The sequence below is a fragment of the Bos mutus genome, chromosome 10 (assembly GCF_027580195.1).
Source record: "Bos mutus isolate GX-2022 chromosome 10, NWIPB_WYAK_1.1, whole genome shotgun sequence".
Classification (NCBI taxonomy): domain Eukaryota; kingdom Metazoa; phylum Chordata; class Mammalia; order Artiodactyla; family Bovidae; genus Bos; species Bos mutus.
The window spans coordinates 55,815,903-55,835,976 of NC_091626.1; the positions used below are offsets into that span (position 1 = coordinate 55,815,903).

At 42.8% G+C, this 20,074-nt stretch overlaps 1 protein-coding gene across 2 annotated transcripts in view; it reads left to right on the forward strand.

Moving 5' to 3' along the window:
• The window catches only part of CGNL1 (cingulin like 1), a 170,042-nt gene that overhangs the window by 59,708 nt on the left and 90,260 nt on the right, over positions 1-20,074 (forward strand). For both annotated transcript variants that reach the window (XM_070377979.1, XM_070377980.1), the window contains exons 2-7: positions 1,038-2,627; positions 3,419-3,513; positions 5,325-5,430; positions 7,707-7,808; positions 9,186-9,334; positions 15,236-15,371. In XM_070377979.1, coding sequence (XP_070234080.1) covers positions 1,053-2,627; positions 3,419-3,513; positions 5,325-5,430; positions 7,707-7,808; positions 9,186-9,334; positions 15,236-15,371 — 2,163 coding nt within the window. In that variant the 5' untranslated portion in view covers positions 1,038-1,052. The remainder of the gene's footprint in view (positions 1-1,037; positions 2,628-3,418; positions 3,514-5,324; positions 5,431-7,706; positions 7,809-9,185; positions 9,335-15,235; positions 15,372-20,074) is intronic.

Here is a 20,074-nt window from a genome sequence, read left to right on the forward strand (position 1 = left end):
CGACCTGCCTCGTGATCTATATGGTCTCTTGACGAGGGTGGTCACACACAAGAGGGGTGAAGACAGTGATTCTTGGCATTGCTATGCTATGCTAAGTCACTTCAGTTGTGTCTGACTCTGTGTGACCCCATAGACGGCAGCCCACCAGGCTTCCCCGTCCCTGGGATTCTCCAGGCAAGAACACTGGAGTGGGTTGCCATTTCCTTCTCCAATGCATGAAAGTAAAAAGTGAAAATGGAGTCGCTCAGTCGTGTCCAACTCCTGGCGACCCCATGGACTGCAGCCTACCAGGCTCCTCCGTCCATGGGATTTTCCAGGCAAGAGTACTGGAGTAGGGTGCCATTGCCTTCTCCAGATTCTTGGCATTAGGACCCATCAGAAAATAAAGAGACCTGAATTTTCAGGTTTTAGTAGCAATTTTCAGGTCCTTATGTTCCTTAAACTTTTTTGTTTAAAAAAAATTTTTATTTTTAATCATTACTGTTTGATTCCTTAAAGTAAAAAATGTTTTAAACAGTGTATCCAAATAAATAATGATAAAGCTTTCAAAGCAGCATTGTGCATAAAGAAGCTTGAAAGGGTTTTGACAGGAAAATTAAGTTTTGAAAAAAGAGAAATAAGCATCAGAATACCTTAGCTCTTATTAATTATTTTCATGGAAAAGTATCTTGTTCTCAAATGCTGGTAAGCTCGAACACCCTACTGGTTAAAAATAAATAGACAAAGTGTGAGGAAATGAACTAACGAAAAAAACAGGGCAACCGGCACAGCTAGAGAGAATAATTAAGCTCTGCTAAAGGCATCAGTCATTTCTCCAGTCATCCCTCCTAAGGCCAGGGTTCATGCTTGGTGTTGACAAACACCGCGGTCACATGGGCCCCTGGCATCCAGAAGGGCCTGCTTGAAAGAGCATTTGGTATTATATTAAAAGTGTTTTCTTTTCCCTGAACTTTGCAAGTTTTCTCTCATAATCTTTATTTAAAGAGATGTAATTTTAACTTAATGTCCTCTTTTTACCCCGTCTTTTTCCTTGGTAGTGGGACCAGTGAACCATGGAGCTGTATTTTGGTGAATATCAACATGTGCAACAGGAATATGGTGTCCACCTGAGACTCGCAAGTGATGAAACCAGAAAGTCCAGGAATTCCCAGCATGCTAAGGCAGGCTCCTACGGTGTCAGTATTCGGGTCCAGGGCATTGATGGCCACCCCTACATAGTCCTCAATAACACAGAGCAGTGTCTGGCAGGCACGTCTTTTTCTGAAAACGGGCCATCATTTCCAGCTCCGATGATAAACAACCTGCCCCTCCATCCCAGCAAGGGGTCTGTGGTGGAAGAGAGCAGTGCAGAAGAACTGCAGCTCCCAGAAAACCCATATGCCCCACCTGGCCCAGTAAGAAACCTGAAACAGCCCTCTGTCTTTGAGGGCAAGAATGGGGCTCTAGAGCGCAAAGAGGAGCCAAGGAAAGCATCCCCCATGCTGAACTTTGAGAGGCATCCAGAGCTTCTACAGCCCTATGATCCTGAAAAGAATGAGTTGAGCTTGAAAAATCACCAGCCTCCTGAAACCAGTTGGCTGAAAGCTTTAAGAGAAGGGACGAACAATAAGAAGGCCTGGACTTGCATGCCCAAACCTAGCCTTTCCCAGCCCACCAGCCCTCCCTCCGAAGACCCGGCCAGGTCCAATGTGACGGCCATCCGTCTGTGCAGCTCCGTGGTCATCGATGACCCCAAGAAGCAGACCTCGGTGTGTATGAACATTCAGAGCTGCAGCAAGGAATGTCTGGCAGAGGAGGCTCTTGCCCCTAGCGGGAGGCCCCTGCCCACCCCCAGCCTGCAAGCCCACCTCGAAGCCAAGAAAACCAGACCGGATGTGCTTCCCTTCCGGCGCCAGGACTCAGCCGGGCCTGTGCTGGACGGAGCCCGGTCCCGGAGATCCTCCTCGTCATCCACGACTCCCACTTCAGCCAACTCTTTGTACAGATTTTTACTCGATGATCAAGAATGTGCCATCCACGCCGACAATGTGAATCGTCACGAAAACAGAAGGTACATCCCCTTCTTGCCTGGAACTGGGCGGGATATTGACACGGGGTCGATTCCTGGCGTGGATCAGTTGATTGAAAAATTTGACCAAAAACCTGGGATGCAGAGAAGAGGCAGGTCTGGGAAGAGAAACAGGATCAACCCAGAAGACAGGAAAAGGTCCCGAAGTGTGGACAGTGCCTTTCCTTTCGGTCTCCAGGGGAACTCGGAGTACCTAACGGAATTCAGCAGGAACCTGGGCAAGTCCAGCGAACACCTGCTGCGGCCATCACAGGTGTGCCCGCCGCGTGCGCAGGAGCACCGGGGCAGGCAAGGTGGGGGGCGCGCCTTCGCCAGGCTGCTGGGTGCCCAGCCCAGGCCGCCCCTGCAGAACAAAGACGGGAAAGTTCCAGAAAACAAAAGTGCTCAGGAAAGTCCGACTGGGCGCACATCCTCCCTCCCAGCACAGACTAAGAAGGAGGAGGAAATCAAAACAGCCACGGCTACGCTGATGTTACAGAATCCGGCGCTGGCGACTTCCCCTGATTCAGGGACCAAGAGGATTTCCGTGAAGACGTTTACTTCCACCTCAAATACTCAGGTAATACTGGTGGGAGTCATTTTGTTTCCCTTCTAAACCATCTCCATCCTGGCTGTAGGAATAGGTATCTTCCATCTTGAATCAGTAATTGCATCATCTTGAATTAGTATTATTTTTTAGAGTTTTCCCCTGCGGATTTTGACCTGCCAATCATTCATTTTTCTAAACTAATTAAGTAACCCTAGATTCCTGTCCTGTTCTTGTTTGTGCAGTAACTTATCAAACACAATTGAGAGACTCGATTTTTCTTTTTGTGTTTGTGTAAAATCTGAAAGTATGCAGAATTTGTTTTCAAAAAACAAAGAGAGGCTCCATGCTTAGATTTGTTTAGATGTGTTAATTTTCCTCATGACATTGAGTGACTGGATTAATTTCTGTCCTGAGAAATTAGGTTAATCCTAATTCAGGTTTATCCTGAAGTGATGGAATTTCTTTAAGTGGTACATTTAGTGTTTTGGTAGTAACAATAAAAAGATAATGATAGTGATAAGATGGATTAAAAGGTTGGTAAGTGCCAGGCACTATTTGTTATGTATTACAGGATCTCACCAACCCCATGAAGGAAGGTGTTATTAACTTCTATTTACAGGTGAAAAATTGAGGTGAGGAAAAGTTAAGTACGTTGCCCAGGGTTACAGGGCTACTAAGTGGTGGAACCAGTTGTAATGAGCATCCTTACCTGAGGAATTCTTTCTGGAAAGTAGGAATGTGTTTGGAAGCTTCTGCTGTGGAGTGTTGCCTTCTTCCTGGAAGCTTCATCCTGTGATCTAATAACAGACGTTGTGTTCCAGGCCACACCGGATCTGTTAAAAGGCCAGCAGGAGCTCACTCAGCAAACCAACGAGGAGACGGCCAAGCAGATACTTTACAATTACCTCAAAGAAGGGTTAGTGATTTTCCTTCAAGGAGCACAGTATTGTCCTTTATGGCGGGCTTCTTACTTTGCTCTTCTGAGACCTTGTGTTTTGTGCTTCCTTCCTGCCCTGTGTGAGCCATTTCAGGGTTCAGGCTCCGTGGCTGGAGTTTTCATAACAGCATTTGAGACTTGGGTGGAGGAGGGTGAAGAAGGGGAAGGAAATGTAGGGAACGACATAATACTTTAAAAGTTCAAAATGACTCTGACTCTCCACTATTTTAGAAACAAATTCAAAGATAGGAAGACTGTCTATTCAGTTTTGAATTGAATCAGTCATTGACTTGAATTTGCCTCTGTATACACAAATGTAATCTATCGTCCCTTATTATAAGTTACAAATAAAAACACCACCTCTCCCCAGAGTTGATGTTGGCGGGGAGCCCCTGCTTCCATTATTTTTAATGAGTCATTTAAAAGCTGTGCTTTCCACTTACTTATCTGGGAAGGTTGAGTTTGAATAATCTGGTTTTCAGTCCTTACTTAGATACCAAATAAGCTGGGATTCTAGGCCAGGAATTTGAAGTTTCTGTTTCAGTTCTCTCATCAGATATGATTAAAAAGAAGAAAAGCTTTATACTCTGACATGACTGAAAGTCACTTGGCAAAAATACTCATTGGTATCAGAACACTTCATAGTTTTGTATTGTGGCTTACAATTTTCTGTCAGTAATGTAGAGCTGACAGAATCATTCAAAATATAAGATAGGGGCTCTTTTGAAGGAAAAAAAAGTAAAGAGATTCTTCTAACTAAGAACTAGTTATTAGTGTCTTTCTGTGAAGGGTTTTACCATGAGAAAATTAAAGTAGAAGAACTTTTAACATTTAAAATGGTTTCTCTACATTCTTTTGTGTTTTTTTTTTGGCCCTTGATTTACTGAGAGACTGAGACAGACTTTAATGGGAGACACTTATTTAAGGAAACTTATTAACTTTTCTTAAGTGTCAGGTATGTGTGATAAAAGGTGCAGGGTGCCTAGCTGTTAATAGAACTTTATCTGACCATTACCTGTGAAAGTCTAGACAGAGGGCAGCCGTGTTGACAACCTTGGCTTGGGGGATTTATTTTTTCAAACAAAGGCTAAAACAAATTTAATATCATTGTGGGGCATTCATAGTGTCACACACATATAGGAGAGATTCCGTGTTGGAATAAATATTTGTCATTTAATTTAGGCAAGAAATAGATGACTAAATGTTTATTGGATGTCATCTTCAAGCTTATTTAGTATGTACCTGTGTCTCTTTCACATGTCTGGAAATGAAAACCTCTCTCCCAAATCAAGTGGTAAAATAGAACCAATTCTTTGGGAAAAAATGCCGTATCCATCCTGTTCTCCTCACATGGGTTCTGTCTGAACCTTCATTTTTTCCTGTTGCAGTCTGTCTTTTTTTGGTTAAATTTTATTTTTCATTTTTGTCTGTGCCGTGCTGGGTCTTCATTGCTGCGCAAGGGCTTTCTCTAGTTGGGGCGAGCCAGGCCTACTCACTAGTTGTGGTGCCTGGGCTTCTCTCATTGCAGAGCGTGGGCTTTAGGCATGTGAGCCTCAGTATTTGTGGCGCATGGGCTTTGTTACCTTTGGCATATGGAATCTTCCTGGACCAGGGATTGAACCAGCATCCCCTCCATTGGCAGGCAGATTCTTAACCACTGGATCACCAAGCAAGTCCCAGTTTATCTTCTTAAAGGGCTTATTGTTTGTGCGTTGTGGCACATAAAATAGTCTGAGACTAACGGTTGTGCCTTCATTTTTTAAAATTGTTTTCTGCTGTGTCTTTTCCAGAAGCACCGATAATGATGATGCTACTAAGAGGAAGGTCAACCTGGTGTTTGAGAAAATACAGACTTTGAAATCTCGAGCAGCAGGGAGCACACAAGGAAATAATCAAGTAAGGAGAAGCTTGGTGCTTTGTAGAGGGCATTTCACATGGAGCATGGCAGGCAGATTGCTTTCTTCAGTCTGTACTTTTGGTTGCAGCAGGAAGTGGGGAGTTTGCCATGTAGTAGGCAGTACCAAAGATGGAACAGCATGCTTTCACTGTTGGTAATTTGTATCTGCCTATTTTCTAGAAAGGTTTTTAAGAAATTTTACTTTTAAAAAAATCTGTAAAATAAAACAGGACAAAGTGATAGGTGGCAAAATTTAGAAAGGGAAAAGAAGACTAGGAAAAATGAAGCATTAGATGGAGAACCCTAGCATTATAGTAGGCAGGTTTGAAAAGTAAGTATGAATAGGCTTGGACACACATTCTCAAACTAGAGAATATGAAAGAGAGACTGATGGGCTGACCCATGTGGGCTGAAGGAGTGGAGTGGGGCCAAAGTTTTTTTTTTTTTTTTTAAGAAAATCTGCCTGTTTATAATTTATTATATTGGGGACTTGGGACTGTTGAGTTGGGACTTGGGAAATTTTTTTGGTTAAGGCAGTCATCTCTTATTTAGTGAGCATCTGCTAAATGCTGGACATACTTTGTGTCACGAAGGGAAGCAGGATTTATGAGGGAGGACTAAAATCTTGTCTCTCAATTCTGTGCCACCTTGACTTGGGCCCATTTCTTGCTTGGGCATCTTCCCTTTTCCCTTGTTGGGGGAGTATTCTGCACTGGAAGGAAAGAGGAGATACCCAGAGGCAGGCAACAGGGAATATGTCTATAGCTTCTTTTTTAACTTTGGCAACATGTGAATGAAGAATATTTTAAGGCATCAACTATCCTTTTTCCTCTGTTGTTCAGTATTCCCAGACTGCTGCTCTGGTATCAAATAAAAACATTTAAAGTTTTAATTGATTAATTTACTACATATAACTGTTTATAGTTACAGATTTACATATTATATACTTATTTTTCATATATTCTGTTATATATTATGTATTGAATTTGTAAATATATAAGTTATATAAATGCACACGGGCACACAGTTCCCACTGGGGAACCGTTAAATTATATACTTTGCTTGTAGGCAGGCTTTAGGAACTGAACAGTTTTTACAATTAGGTTAGAATTTTTTTGCTGAAACTTTTACATACAAATCATCACCACGACTGTTGCTTTTCATTTACCTGCATATTCTCTTGGAGAATGCATCCTTTGGTCTTGATGTTCAGATTGTCATTGTGGTCCCAGATGAAGGGTATCCAGCCTTAACTGGGAAAGTCGGGGTAGCCCTTCTGGAGTCAATAACTCTAATGTTGTCTCAAAATATCATAGAATTCTCCTAGACAAGGGGGAAAGGCAGGGCATTCTAGGTAGAGGGAACAGCACAAAAAACATAAAATATAAAGAGATGTGCACTTGTCATGTTTAGGGGACTGGAGGTAGTTTAGTGTAGCTGGAGGAGGGAGCTAGGATGTGGGGACCAGGCACCAGATAGGAAGGACCTTGTAAATCATGTCATTTCAGGCAGAAGGTGATAGGTTAACACTGATGGACTTTTAAATGGCCATGAGTGGTGTTGTGTTTGTAAAAATTCATTCCTTTGTAGCTTTTGGAGAGAGGTAAGATTAGAGGAAGGGAGACCAGTTAAGAAGCTGCTCCTTCTTAATCAAGCTGGAGATAATGAGGTGAACTTAGGCCCTTAGACTTCTGGCTCCAGTCAGAGTACTGTGACTGCTTAATTATCCACATTTTTCTACTCTCTGTGTCTCTCACTTATGAATCCGATTATTTGCTGGCAAAGGTTTTTATATTTTGGTGTCAGTTAAGTGACTTCCTGAAAGAGAACCCTCTCCCTTAATAGGCTGAAACCATATTGGAAAGCAGAGAAGCAGGCAGTTTTTGTTTGGAAAAGAACAACCTACAATTTTTCTCCTTGGGTTAGGTTTGAATTTCTGAGATGGATTGTTCTCATTTTGCCTAAGAAAATAGGAGGGCCTCTGTTTTTGTTGATTGTTGGTTTCCGGTCTGCTTCCCAGGAACAGATGAGGAAGTACATCATTTCTAGGTTCACGCATGGCTCACACCTGGATTTGGGTGCATGAGAGCCAAGACACTGCCTTTTCTGGTTTTCATTTCTGCTTTCCCCTCCCTTTTATTTGTAATTTTCTAACCACTTTGCTATAGGGTTTTAGCCAAATCCTTTTGAGAGTGTCATCCTGTTAAATCTATACAAGAAAAAAAAAAAAAAAAAAAGCACCTTGAACATTTAATATCTTTGCAATTGATTCTAGGCTTCTAATTCTTCATCTGAAGTCAAAGATCTCTTGGAACAGAAGAACAAGTTGACCACAGAAGTGGCTGAACTTCAGACACAGCTTCAACTGGAAGTCAAGGTACCTGTGATTTTTCTTTGTACTATTTTATTCTTTTCTGTCTTGATTGATAGAGTATTTTAAGTACCTTGGGTTGCCCAAGTGAAATGAAAACAATTTTTTTCCCAAGAGAAACTTTCTTCCCATTACTGAGCAAATTCCTGTAAATTTAATTCCTGTTTTCTGAAGACTTTTTTTTTTTTGGTAAGTAACCAAAATCATGGCTGCAGATGGTGACTGCAGCCATGAAATTAAAAGATGCTTGCTCCTTGGAAGAAAAGCCATCACCAACCTAGACAGCCTATTAAAAAGCAGAGACATTACTTTACCAACAAAGGTCTGTCTAGGCAAAGCTATGGTTTTTCCAGTAGTCATGTATGGATGTGAGAGTTGGATTGTAAAGAAAGCTGAACACCAAAGAATTGATACTTTTGAACTGTGGTGCTGGAGAAGACTCTTGAGAGTCCTGTGGACTGCAAGGAGATCCAACCAGTCCATCCTAAAGGAAATCAGTCCTGAATATTCATTGGAAGGGCTGATGCTGAAGCTGAAACTCCAATACTTTGGCCACCTGATGCAAAGAACTCATTGGAAAAGACCCTGATGCTGGGAGGGATTGAAGGTGGGAGGAGAAGGGGACGACGGAGGATGAGATGGTTGGATGGCATCACCGACTTGATGGACATGAGTTTGAGTAGGCTCCTGGAGTTGATGATGGACAGGGAAGCTGCAGTCCATGGGTTTGCAAAGAGTTGGACACGACTGAGCGACTGAACTGAACCAAAGCATGTAGAGAATGTTGGCTTTGACAGAGTAACAGAAATGCTGTTGGATTCAGATGGGCAAATTGGAAACTAAATGTATATAAAATGTCTGGACTAGGTAGTAGAAATAGCAGAATGTGATTAAGATGTGTTTGTGTTTTTCTTTTAGAAGTATTACAATTCATTAAGTGTTCAGTGTTCTTTCTAGTTGTGAACTCTTATGCTTTAATTTGGAGAAGGCAGTGGCACCCCACTCCAATATTCTTGCCTGGAAAATCTCATGGATGGAGGAGCCTGGTAGGCTGCAGTCCATGGAGTCGCTAAGAGTCGGACATGACTGAGTGACTTCACTTTCACTTTTCACTTTCATGCATTGGAGAAGGAAATAGCAACCCACTCCAGTGTTCTTGCCTGGAGAATCCCAGGGACGGGGGAGCCTGGTGGGCTGCCGTCTATGGGGTCGCACAGAGTCAGACACGACTGAAGCAACTTAGCAGATGCCTTAATTGCACAGTTCCATCAGGTTGTTTAATAATCTAAGTGCAGAGACACGGAGTCCATCTGAGATTCAGGATTCAGTGGGGTGACATTAGTGTACAGTGGAGGTGCTTTAACTCACACACATTTGTTTTAGAATCAGCAGAACATCAAAGAAGAGAGAGACAGGATGAAAGCAGACTTAGAAGTGTTGCAAAGCCAGCATGACAGCAAGGTGGAGGAGAGCACTGTGCTGCAGCGGCGGCTGGAGGAAAGTGAGGGGGCGCTCCGGAGACACCTGGAGGAGTAAGTGTGGGCCCAGAGTCTGAGCCCTCCCCACCCAGGCTCCTGAGCCCATGGAGCCAGATTCTTTCTGTCCGTTTAATTCTCTGCAACCTTCCAGATCTTCATAGGGGCTGCTGAATCTGCCTTTTTTCCCTCTTACCCTTGCAAAATTGTAAAACCAGTGATGTGTAGACTGGTAAGCAGAATTTAAAAATTATTTGTGCACCTCAAAGGATGTTTTATAAAATTCTAGCCCTTAAAGTGGATCTCATGGCAGGTTAAGTGAGCAGCTGGGAATCCCGAGTGTTGTATCTAGAGATACTTTAAGAGCCTGAGTCCAGTCTCTACAAAGCAATGTCATGTGACCTCCACAGTCTTCTGCGTTCAGAGTTTTATCCTGGACGATGCTGGCTTTTGTGACCAGTGTTTATACTTCTTTTGTGTCTTTAGAGAGAAAGTCAAGCCCAAACGGCCCTGCCATTTTGTTGTATTAAAATCTGTGACAGTGGATATTTTATTCATTTCGAGAGATTTAAAAGAGAAAGATTAGCAATAGATCCACCACCGTTTTTTCCCTACTTGCTCTTGTTGCAAGAGCATTCTATCTAAAGAGTCTGTGTAGATGAAAACCTGTCCACATGTAGAAATCCATGAACAAGAAACCAGAGCCTACAGTTATGTAATTTTTGGGATTCTAGCAGTGATTTAAGAACATACAAGTAAAATACCTGACCCAGTTGTGTGAGGAGAATGTCTAAATGAATGTGTATGTCATCTGAACAAATGTGGCATATACAAAGGAATACTTTGAATACCTCATGGTGAGTGTTTTATATCTGATTAAATTTGTGTGAAATACAGAATGAGCATGTATAACATGTGGGATGTCTGAATGTGTGAGCTGCATCTCAATAAATTGTATTCTAACCTGAAAAAAAAAAATCTGTGACAAAAGGACTTGAAACGAAGGTCTGAAATGAATGGTGCAGTGAAGTCCACTGGCTGTGACAGAAGCTTTATGTGAGAGGTTAAGCAGGAGTGAAATCTAGAGGGAAATTCAAGAACAATAGGACATTGTATCATAAAAGCATTTCATTACCTTTGCCATTTTGATGGTATGGTGTGTGCTTTTAAAATATTCTTAGAGGTTAATTTCAGAAAAGAGGTTGAAAAGAAAAAAACCCTGAAATTTAGTGTAGTAAAGACTTTACTGTGTTTGAGTGTCTCCGGAGGAGGTACGGGTCAGCAGTGGACTGCTGCAGGGGCAGGGGCTCTGGGTACAGTAGACCTGGGTATGGCATAAGCCCTCTTGGAGGAGGTCGCCATTAACCCCACCATAGAGCCCCCAGAACTTACACAGGACTGGGGAGACACACTCTTGGAGGGCACAAACAGAAGAACCTTCAGCACACCAGGACCCAGGAGAAAGGAACAGTGACCCCCACAAGAGACTGACCCAGACTTGCCCGTGAGTGTCCAGGAGTCTCTGGCAGAGGCATGGGTCGGTGGTGGCCTGGTGCAGGGCTGGAGGCACTGACTGTAGCAGTGCCTGCATGGGAGCTTTTGAAGGAAGTCGACATTATCTTCATTACCTCCACCATAGTTTGGCTTCAGGTCAAATAGCAGGGAGGGAACACAGCCCTGCCCATCAACAGAAAATTGGATTAAAGATTTTCTGAGCATGGCCCTGCCCATCAGAACAGGACCCAGTTTCCCCCTCAGTCAGTCTCTCCCATCAGAAAGCTTCCATAAGCCTCTTATCCTTCTCCAACAGAGGGCAGACAGACTGTGGTTTTCCCTCACAGAAAGCTAACCAATCTGATCACATGGACCACAGCCTTGTCTAACTCAATGACACTATGAGCCATGCTGTGTAGGGCCACCCAAGACAGAAGGGTCATGGTGGAGAGTTCTGACAAAACGTGCTCCACTGGAGAAGGGAATGGCAAACCACTTTAGTATTCTTGCCTTGAGAACCCCATGAACAGTATGAAAAGGCAAAAAGATAGGACACTGAAAGATGAACTCCCCAGGTCGGTAGATGCCCAGTATGCTACTGGAGATCAGTGGAGAAATAACTCCAGAAAGAATGAAGAGATGGAGCCAAAGCAACAACACCCAGCTGTGGATGTGACTGGTGATAGAAGCAAGGTCCAATGCTGTAAAGAGCAATATTGCATAGGAACCTGGAATGTTAGGTTCATGAATCAAGACAAATTGGAAGTGGTCAAACAGGAGATGGCAAGAGTGAACGTCGACATTTTAGAAATCATTGAACTAAAATGGACTGGAATGGGTGAATTTAACTTAGATGACCATTATATCTACTGCTATGGGCAAGAATGCCTTAAAAAAAATGGAGTAGCCATCATAGTAAACAAGAGTCCAAAATGCAGTACTTGGATGCAGTCTCAAAAATGACAGAATGATCTCTGTTCATTTCCATGGCAAACCATTCAGTATCACAGTAATCTAAGTATATGCCCCATAGAAGAAGATGAAGAAGAAGTTGAACGGTTCTGTGAAGACCTACAAGACCTTCTAGAACTACCACCCAAAAAAGATGTCCTTTTCATTATAGGGGACTAGAAAGCAAAAGTAGGAAGTCCAGAAATACCTGGAGTAACAGGCAAATTTGGCCTTGGAGTACAGAACGAAGCAGAGCAAAGGCTAGTAGAGTTTTGCCAAGAGAATGCACTGGTCATAGCAAACAACGTCTTCCAACAACACAAGAGAAGACTCTACACATGGACATCACCAGATGGTCAACACCGAAATCAGATTGATTATATTCCTTGCAGCCAAGGATGGAGAAGCTCTATACAGTCAGCAAAAACAAGATCGGAAGCTGACTGTGGGTCAGATCATGAATTCCTTATTGCCAAATTCAGACTTAAATTGAAGAAAGTAGGGAAAAACCACTAGACCATTTAGGTATGACCTAAATCAAATCCCTTATGATTACACTGCTGCTGCTACTAAGTCGCTTCAGTCATGTCTGACTCTGTGCAACCCCGTAGACGGCAGCCCAACAGGCTCCGCCATCCCTGGGATTCTCCAGGCAAGAACACTGGAGTGGGTTGCCATTGCCTTCTCCAGTGCATAAAAGTGAAAAGTGAAAGTGAAGTTGCTCAGTCGTGTCCAACTCCCAGCGACCCCATGGACTGCAGCCTACCAGGCTCCTCTGTCCATGGGATTTGCCAGGCAAGAGTACTGGAGTGGGTTGCCATTGCCTTCTCCCATGATTATACAGTGGGAGTGACAAATAAATTCAAGGTATTAGATCTGATAGAGTGTCTGAAGAACTATGGACAGAGGTTTATGACATTGTACAGGAGGCAGGGATCAAGACAATCCCCAAGAAAAAGAAATGCAAAAAGGCAAAATGGCTGTCTGAGGAGGCCTTACAAATAGCTATGAAAAGAGGACAAGTGAAAGGCAAAGGAGAAAAGGAAAGATATACCCATTTGAATGCAGAGTTCCAAAGAATAGCAAGGAGAGATAAGAAAGCCTTTCTCAGCAATCAATGCAAAGAAACAGAGGAAGACAATAGAATGGGAAAGACTAGAGATCTCTTCAAGAAAATCAGAGATACTAAGGGAGCATTTCATGCAAAGATGGGCTCAATAAAGGACAGAAATGGTATGGACCTAATAGAAGCAGAAGATATTAAAAAGAGGTGGCAAGAATAGAAGAACTGTACAAAAAAGATCTTCATGATCCAGATAATCACGATGGTGTGATCACTCACCTAGAGCTAGACATCCTGGAATGTGAAGTCAAGTGGGCCTTAAGAAACATCACTATGAACAAAGCTAGTGGAGGTGATGGAATTCGAGTTGAGCTATTTGAAATCCTAAAAGATGATGCTGTGAAAGTGCTGCACTCAGTATGCCAGCAAATTTGAAAAACTCAGCAGTGGCTACAGGACTGGAAAAGTTCAGTTTTTGTTCCAATTCCAAAGAAAGGTAATGCCAAAGAATGCTCAAACTGCTACACAATTGCACTCATCTCACACGCTAGCAAATTAATGCTCAAAATTCTCCAAACCAGGCTTCAACAGTATGTGAACTGTGAACTTCCAGATGCTCAAGCTGGATTTAGAAAAGGCAGAGGAACCAGAGATCAAATTGTCAACATCTGCTGGGTCATCGAAAAAGCAAGAGAGTTCCAAAAAAACACGTACTTTGGCTTTATTGACTATGCCAAAGCATTTATGTGAATCACAACAAACTGAAAAATTCTTAAAGAGATGGGAATACCAGACCACCTGACCTGCCTCCTGAGAAATCTGTATGCAGGTCAGGAAGCAACAATTAGAACTGGACATGAAACAACAGACTGGTTCCAATTCGGGAAAGGAGTATGACAAGGCTGTATATTGTCACCCTGCTTATTTCAGTTATATGCACAGTACATCATGAGAAATGCTGGATTGGATGAAGCACAAGCTGAAATCAAGATTGCCAGGAGAAATATCAATAACTTCAGATATGCAGATGACACCACACTTATGCCAGAAACAAAGAACTAAAGAGCCTGTTGATGAAAGTGAAAGAGGAGAGTAAAAAAGTAGGCTTAAAACTCAACATTCAGAAAACTAAGATCATGTCATTCTGTCCCATCACTTCTTTGCAGATCTATGGGGAATCAGTGGAAACAGTGAAAGACTTTACTTTCTTGGGCTCCAAAATCACTGCAGACAGTGACTGCCACCATGAAATTAAAAGACGCTTGCTCCTTGGAAGAAAAGCTTTGACCAACCTAGACAGCATATTAAAAAGCAGAGACATTATTTTGCCAACTAAGGTCAGTCTAGTCAAAGCTATGGTTTTTCCAGTAGTCATATATGGATGTGAGAATTGAACTATAAAGAAAGCTGAGCTGCAAAGAATTGATGCTTTTGAACTGCGGTGTTAGAGAAGACTCTTGAGAGTCCCTTGGACAGCAAGGAGATCTAACCAGTCCATCCTAAAGGAAATCAGTCCCGAATATTCATTGGAAGGACTAATGCTGAAACTGAAACTCCAATACTTTGGCCACTTGATGCGAAGAACTGACTCATTTGAAAAGACTCTGATGCTGGGAAAGATTGGAGGTAAGAGGAGAAGGGGATGGCAGAGGATGAGATGGTTGGATGGCATCACGACTCAATGGATGTGAGTTTGAATAGGCTTCTGTAGTTGGTGATGGACAGGGAAGCCTGACGTGCTGCAGTCCATGGGGTCGCAAAGAGTAAGATACAACTGAGCGACTGAACTAAAAGACTTTACAAAATAAAAAAGGTAGAACAGCTGTGAGTTTAATTTGGAACAGAGGTCGGCAAACTTTTCTCTGTTAGATAATAAATGTTTTAGAGTTTATGGACCGTACTGTATGAAATTGTTCATTTCTGCCATTGTATTGTGCAAATGACCATAAGCAATACATGAATGAGCATGGTTTTGTTCCAATAAAACTTTATTTACAAAAGCAGGCAAAAAATGGACCAGATTGGCCCACGGGCCATAATTTGCTGACTCTCCTGGTCTGGAGTACTGAGGGTGGGGTTGGTCCAGAGTCAGGTGCCTTTAGTGAAAACATTTATCATAAAAGTTGTGCTCTATGGCCTAATTCCTTATCTTCTCTATCCAGATTCTAGTACCCTGTGGTCTCCTTTTGGGGAAGAATATCGCTATATAACCTTTCCCATTACAATGGCTTGAGTTCTCACTTGTCTTCTCCTTGGGCAGTTAGACTGCAGGTATAGTTCTTACCAGTGCCTTTCTGGTTTGTGATATTTTGTTCAGCGCAGAACAGAGAATGGGAGGCTACTTGGGGACTTAGATGACTCTATTTGACCATCTGAAGGTCTGAAAGCAGACTGGATGAAAATAAGCAGAGACCAAGAGAATCTCTCTCATGGGTTTCCTTTTCTGCCAGGCTGTTCCAGGTGAAGATGGAACGGGAGCAGCACCAGACTGAAATTAGAGATCTCCAGGATCAGCTCTCGGAAATGCATGATGAGTTGGACAGTGCGAAACAATCCGAGGACAGGGAGAAGGGGGCTCTGATCGAGGTAAGCTGGGCCGGAGGTGTGGGGTGGGTGGGGATGGGGAGCCGTTGTCTGTTGTGTGCTGCTTGTTCTGCTGGTGAATATGGTTCCCTTTTGTGAGAGCATCACGTGTTAACTCACATGGAGTCCCAGTCCAAATCCAACAGTTGTCCGCATGTTTCCGTATTTACTCCATTTTTTCTTCTGTCCGGCCGTTCAACTTTGTTTGTTTTTTAAAAATTCATCTATCTATTCATCTTAATGAACTTTTTCAAGGGAATTTACAGATAATACCACATTGCACCCCTAAGCTGTTCAACATGCATTTAAATCGTTAGATAATTTTCTTATAACTACAATACTATTATCATATCCCCTTCATGGATCACAGCCTTGTCATGGTGAAGGAGCTTGCACAACTCAGTGAAGCTACAAGCCATGCCATGCAGGGCCACCTAAGATGGATGGGTCAAAGTAAACAGTTCTGACAAGTTGTCCACTGGAAGAAGGAATGGCAACCCACTCCAGTATTCTTGCCTGGGAAATCCCGTGGACAGAGGAGCCTGGCGGGCTGCAGTCCATGGGGTCACAAAGAGTCATATACGACTGAGTGACTAACAAATGGCTACACGTGGTGCACAGCAACTGTGATGTGAGCTTCCGTTTTGGTGATGTGTTTTCAGGTGGAGGCTAATAATGAGACTCTCAGGAAAGGGAAACAGAGCACATCTTTTCTTAAAAATGTTCCTGGTGTTGCTGGCTTTCTGGTTATTTGCCTCTTTCTTGTAATGGGAGCTATATCTTCTACCGCTGCCTTTCTGCACAATAAGTTTGGACACACTGAGCTTCTCTGTGCCAAAATGGGTTTCTCTCCATCTGGAAAATTGTCCTCACTATTTTTATCAATTTCCTTTGATATGTCAGTGACATTTAAAAAATGATCTATGGTTTTTATATCAAATTAAATAGACCCCATCTCCTCATCACTTTCAGTTTATGCTTCATATCTTAATAAAAAGTGGCCAGGGGGAATCTGATAACAGATTACAGTTGTAGCCAACTTTTCCACTGGACTTGGCTTAGAATAGACTCTCAAACTCAGCGAACATTAAACGCTTCTGCTTTTGAATGCTTGAAAATGCTTGAAGGCCCTGTATTTTGTGAGGCCTGCATAATGAACAAGATTTTTCAGGAAATATCTTAATACTGTACATTCTGTTAAATGACATTGGGCCTCTATATGGAGTCAGTATGAAAAGAGGATAGAATCATTATTAAAAAAAAAAAAAGATTAAAGGAAAGAAAGAAGAAAGGAAGACAGTAGAAAATGCCTATTCTCTTAGGATAAGCCAGATATTAATTGACCAAGAATAGAATGACTGTGTTATTCTTAAGTAACCAACTGATGGTTTTGAATTTCTTTTTAAATTTAAGATACAAAAATAATTATAGCTCAAGTAGTCAGTCATTTCTTTGACCCTGAGTATGTTTCCCTTTGTTTTGGTAAGTAAGTGAAGTCCTCAGTCGTGTCCAACTCTTAGCGACCCCATAGACTTTAGCCTACCAGGCTCCTCTGTCCATGGGATTTTCCAGGCAAGAGTACTGAAGTGGATTGCCATTTCCTTCTCCAGAGGATCTTCCCAACCCAGGGCTCGAACCCAGGTCTCCCACATTGTAGACAGACGCTGTACCATCTGAGCCACCAGGGAAGCCCAATGGTGTTTTATCCCTGACCTTTACCAAGATGCAAGTACTTAGGTATCAGTAAAATATTCTGGTTATGAAATCTTGTTGGTTTAGGGGTAGACTGCTGCTCAGAAATAACATCTCTAACATAAGTATAAGCTTATTTTAAAGTGATGTTACTGAATATTATACACAGTAAAGAAAATGATGATTCTCACCAGCTGTGTTACAATTTCTAGGCCATCTTTCTGTGGAAAAAATGACGTAATTCTTTGTCAGCTGTACGTTTTTTTGAGGGGAGGGCACACCATGTAGCATGTGAGAGCTTAGTTTCCTGACTGGGGATCAAACCCGTGCTCCCTGCAGTGGAAGCAAGGAGTCCTAACCACTGGACTGTCATGGAATTTCCATTTCTTTTCTTTCTTTTATGTTTGATTTTTGGATTGTCAGCTGTAGTTTTGATATATGACCTTTACTTGTCTTTTCAGTGAGCAAGGGCTTCTGTGGAAGCTTTTGTGCAAAGGGTCTAGATCAGCGTTTTTTCTCCTGTTGACATGGAATACCTATGGGTAGGTGGTCTGTGAAGATGTTCTGTGGACCTGTGAGTGGCTCTGGATGTTCTGGTCTGTGTCTTTCTGTGGCCCTCCTGTCAGGACCACCTCTGGCCTGTTGCTGTAAACAGCCAGCTCCCAGAGCATGCTTCCTTTTCTTCTCAACTTTCCTTGTTGTCTTTTCAGGTTCTGGGCAGGTTTCTTTGCTTCAGTTCAAACAGGTAGACCTCCTTCTAGGCACTTCCAACTGAATCCAGTACCCTTTTCACTTGCATCCGAGAGACAGAGCACAGCCACACCGCTTGCTCCTCAGCCTCTCTGGAGCATGTAGTTTTGTTGTCAGGCCTGCAGAGGCTGTACAGTGAAGGGAACCAGCATTGTTATCCAGTCTGGGTCTCATCTTGGCTCTATCACTTATATGCTAGGTGATCTTAGGCATGTTATTAATAGCATCTCAGAACTCCAGTTCTTTTTTTAATTAATAAGAACAATAGTATTCATCTCCTATGATTTTTAGAAGTGCTTAGCATAATTCTTATTATGTAGTTAGTACAAATAGTTAGTCTTTTTAGCCTAACCCCTCTACTCCTCCCCATCCACTCCCAAATATACATCTATACTAGGTCTTTATCTCTTGCGGCTTCATGTGAAGCTAGCCTGGATGTGTATAGGTTTTGAAAGGGCTGATTCTGCGTACCCAGAGTTTTCCTCTGTTTTCTTTGATGGGAGTCTGCAGACTGGCATGTGCATCTCTGGTGGACGTTTGCATATATTTTGAGATTTATATGTTTTACTCTTGTATCATTGGTGGCTCAATGGTAAAGAATTCGCCTGCCAATGCAGGAGACGTGGGTTTGATCCCTGGGTCTGGAAGATTCCCTGGAGAAGGAAATGGCAACCCACTCCAGTATTCTTGGCCTGGGAAATCGCACAGACAGAGGAGGCTGGCGGGCTACAGTCCTTGGGGTCGCAAAGAATCAGACACGACTGAGTGACCAGAAAGCAGCAATATGTTTTCTCCTACTTCTTTGGCTTGATATAATTGACAGTAAAGCCTCAGAGGTGATGAAGTTTTTGAAATTTCTCTGTGCCTTTTGGTCTCTACCCTGGAAAGCTTCAAGTGCTACTCAGTGATACGGTGAGGTGTAATCTGATTGGATTTGTACAGCAGAGTCCATTTAAGCAGCAGCCCCCAGTTACAGATAACAGTGTGTTGGTGTAGAATTGACCATAAAAACTTAGTTTCTTGACATGCATTGGTGGCAGTACACAAAAGGCAACATGAAACACAGATATATCCTGGAAAAGATAAGTATGGGAAGAGGAACTGCGTTATCGTCAGAACAATTGAGAAATGTGTGAGAGTAAGGGCAGGAAACAGGAGTACGCTCACAAGGGCTGCTGTGAAGAAGCTGGCAGGAGGCTCCAGGAAGACCTAGAGGGGTTGCCAATAGCAACAGTGATGTGTGTGTGTGTGGAGGTGTTTCTAATAGCCCTGAACTGGACAGGGGAAGCCACAGGCATCTCCTTAGATAAATAGCAGAATGGGGTATATTTTCATAAAATTTGCTTATGTGTTTTGTGTTTGGTGCTTTGGAAGAGTCAGAGTTGCTCTAGTTACCTGGATGATTCTCTGTAAGTTTCTTCTGAGCTTATTAATGCCTGCTAGCTAGATTCTTGAGGAACTAAGTCTTAGTCTGTGCAGTGCAGCTCCGCCCTGGAATTGCAGAGGCTCCCCTGCTTTAATGGGGCTTCCCTGGTAGTTCAGCTGGTAAAGAATCTGCCTGAAATGCAGGAGACCCTGGTTCAATTCCAAGGTTGAGAAGATCCGCTGGAGAAGGGATTGGATACCCACCCCAGTATTCTGGCCTGGAGAATTCCTTGGGGTTGCAAAGAGTTGGACATGACTGAGCAACTTTCACTTTCCCCTGATTTAATGTATGTACATGCCCTAGAGCAATGGTCCTCAACCTTTTTCACGACTAGTTTTGTGGAAGATAGTTTTTCCACAGACCAGGGCAAGGTTGGGGGGTTGATTCAAGTGCATTATGTTTATTGTGCACTTTATTTCTATTGTTGGTACTTTGTGATATAATTTATAATAATTATACAACTCACCATAATGCAGTATCAATGGGAGCCCTGAGCTCGTTTTCCTGCAACTAGATGGCCCATCTGGGAGTTTTGATATGAGTTTGCAGGCAATAGATTTATTACGGTCTCTCTGCAGTCAAATTTCTCTGCTAATAATGTGTATTTGCAGCTGCTCCCCAGTGCTTAGCATCACTGCTTCAGGTCCACCTCAGATCACCAGGCATTAGATTCTCATAGGGAGTGCACAACCTAGATCCCTCACACGCACAGTTTACAGTAGGGCTCATGTTCCTATGAGAATCTAATGCCACTGCTGATCTGACAGGAGGCGGAGCTGAGGTCACAGTGCCAGTGATGGGGAGCAGCTGTAAATACAAATGAAGCTTTTTCCCATTG